The sequence below is a fragment of the Lottia gigantea genome (assembly GCF_000327385.1).
Source record: "Lottia gigantea unplaced genomic scaffold LOTGIsca_425, whole genome shotgun sequence".
Taxonomy (NCBI): Eukaryota; Metazoa; Mollusca; class Gastropoda; family Lottiidae; genus Lottia; species Lottia gigantea.
Genome location: NW_008709487.1, coordinates 25,168 through 27,747, shown reverse-complemented (window position 1 = coordinate 27,747; position 2,580 = coordinate 25,168). Strand labels below are relative to the sequence as shown.

The 2,580-nt window shown below is 34.2% G+C and overlaps 1 protein-coding gene across 1 annotated transcript; it reads right to left on the bottom strand.

The window, feature by feature from the left end:
- Positions 1–1,981: 1,981 nt before the first annotated feature.
- Positions 1,982–2,200, bottom strand: LOTGIDRAFT_145782 (hypothetical protein; the record flags this gene model as incomplete). Its single annotated transcript, XM_009060484.1, has 1 exon — positions 1,982–2,200. A coding segment is annotated over one exon (219 nt), but the record flags the coding sequence as incomplete, so codon positions are not given.
- Positions 2,201–2,580: the final 380 nt, after the last annotated feature.

Here is a 2,580-nt window from a genome sequence, read left to right as displayed (position 1 = left end):
AAAGGAAATTTGAACATTGACTACATGTGTAAACATTTTTTGGGTTGAAAACCTTTTTTGATCAAAAAAACAGGGAAATTGTACCTAATAGTGATGGATAGTTTTTAACTTCTCCAGTAACAGAGAAACCTATTAACTAAGCAGGATGAAGTGTAAAAATACAATTTAGCAGAAAAAACACATATTTTGGGATAAAAACACTTTTTTGGGGTAAAAAACAGGGAAATTGTACCTAATAGAGATGGTAATTAAGATTTATAGAAGTATCATGACTAAATTATGGCAGTGAAAAGCTGAATTCGATTGAAATGTTGTAGTTCAGAAGCCGACAAAATACATATTTGGGGTGAAAAACACTATTTTCGGATAAAAAAAAAACAGATGTATATTGTGATTTATAGAAATATCATGACTAAATTATGGCAGTTGAAAGGTGAATTTGATGACAATATTGTTGTCTATGATATCAAGGCATGAAATGGGTATACTAAAGCTAAAAATAGATTATGACATCACAAATTAGCATAAAACAACATTTAAAACTGCATTTAAGATATATGATGCTGATATTAAAGATGGGTTTCCTTATTATTTTGTGACAAACTGAGAAAATTATTTGATTAATTGATGTTTTTAATGAATTATCATGTATTCTTGATCATATCATTATGTTCTTGTTTTAACCAATCATAAATGTCCATGTATGTACAGTCTGGATAAACAAAAAAAGACTTTTTGACCTTTCAATGACAAAATCTAAATCTGGACACCCCAACCTCAGGCCTTGGTCGTAAAACCCTGTGACTACCTGGAGAGTCTATTTCAATATTCACATAGCTCAATTCTTGGTCTTTATACATTGCAGAGGTAGATGGAAGATCATTCATAGTCGTAGTCAGTTTGTGTCACCTCACTAACTTTCTTTACATAACCAGGTCAAAAATGTGAACTTCTTCGTTTTCTGTCGCCTTTCATATTGAGAGTTTTGAATGGAAATGAGTGAATTTCTCATTTTTACTAGATATATATTATTCTGAGACTTGAGGGAGGTGAAAATATCAGCAGAATGATATATTATACGTTGAAGACAGAATAAATAGACAGAGAAATCATTTATTTCTATTTACTATGTGGACTGATTTTGGTTTCTGGGGTTTAGGGATCATAAACCTTAATGAGTTATGTAATGATTCTAATACACTACCTAATGGATATATGGTCTTTTAAGATTCATTCTTGAAAACATTTGGTTCCATGTTATTTTTATTTCTTCAATTGTCATTAATTTAAGAAGTACTGTGGGTTTTGAAGTAGAAACAGGCTGAATTATGTGCGAAGTAAATGTGACGTAATAAATTTGACCCTTATTCTGTGTAATTTATGATTTTCAGATCATAGAGGGCATTGGCGCTCAAAATACACCACGGTGAAAATGTATGGTTTAAAGTTCATTAACGTTCTGTATTGAGATTGGCGTGAAAAAGAGTGAATAAAGTGAAAGAAAAACTGAGAAATGAAGAAAATCGCGTTTTGTCTCTTACCTTTGAACTTGGACACATACATACTTTCCATATCAAAATCCTTTGACAAATGTACGAAATTTTAACAACACAACACTTTATAAAACATTATGTCAGGGTTTGAGTAGATCTACTCAAAAATTAAACCCCACCCCACCGTATTGTGATCCCATATGCTCGCCTATTGTTTCTAAGTAAATTAATTAGACCTGTAATAATCCGGTCATTGGCGGTAATCAACATAGACGGTCGGTCGGTGTATTTTGCACATGGCTTTACGGTTAAGTTAGGGCTAGGTTTCATTCATTCATTCAATCATTCAATCATTCATTCATTCATGAATGGGAAATGGCAAGAAAGACGGACAGGAGGGGATTTTGTACTTTGTTTCACTCTTTTTTGAGATTTTGGATGGCCCTGAAAAGGGCCGTTTTTTTTGTTTATTGCAAGAACTGCACTTTTTAAGCACGTTCGCCTCGGATTCTTCGGGCCAATTGAATGTCCTTGGGCATAATGGTCACTCTCTTGGTGTGGATGGCACACAAGTTGGTATCTTCGAAAAGACCGACCAAATAAGCCTCACTGGCTTCTTGGAGAGCCATGGCAGCTGAGCTCTGGAATCGAAGATCAGTCTTGAAGTTTTGAGCGATTTCTCTCACCAATCGTTGGAAGGGAAGTTTTCGGATCAACAATTCGGTATCTGTGAGGTTTCTTTACACCGCCGGTAGCTGGGGCGCTCTTTCGGGCAGCCTAGGTGGCCAGCTGTTTTCTTGGGGCCTTTTTCTTCTTTTAGCTTCTAATACGTCTGCTCAGCTCGACAGTCAAATAGTAGAATGAACCCAATACCACTCAAACAAACACATAAATCATGGATATTAGTAAAAGCAGCAGTAAAATTCCTTTTTGATTTATTTTCAAAGTGTTAAGACAACATTCCTATCTTCGTTCTTTCATCGGAATAAAAAGGCTTGATAACAGAGAGTATATAAATAGACGCGATTATCAAAATTGATCACACATAAAAACATTGATGTAAATAATTTCTTTTTACTATTTCTAA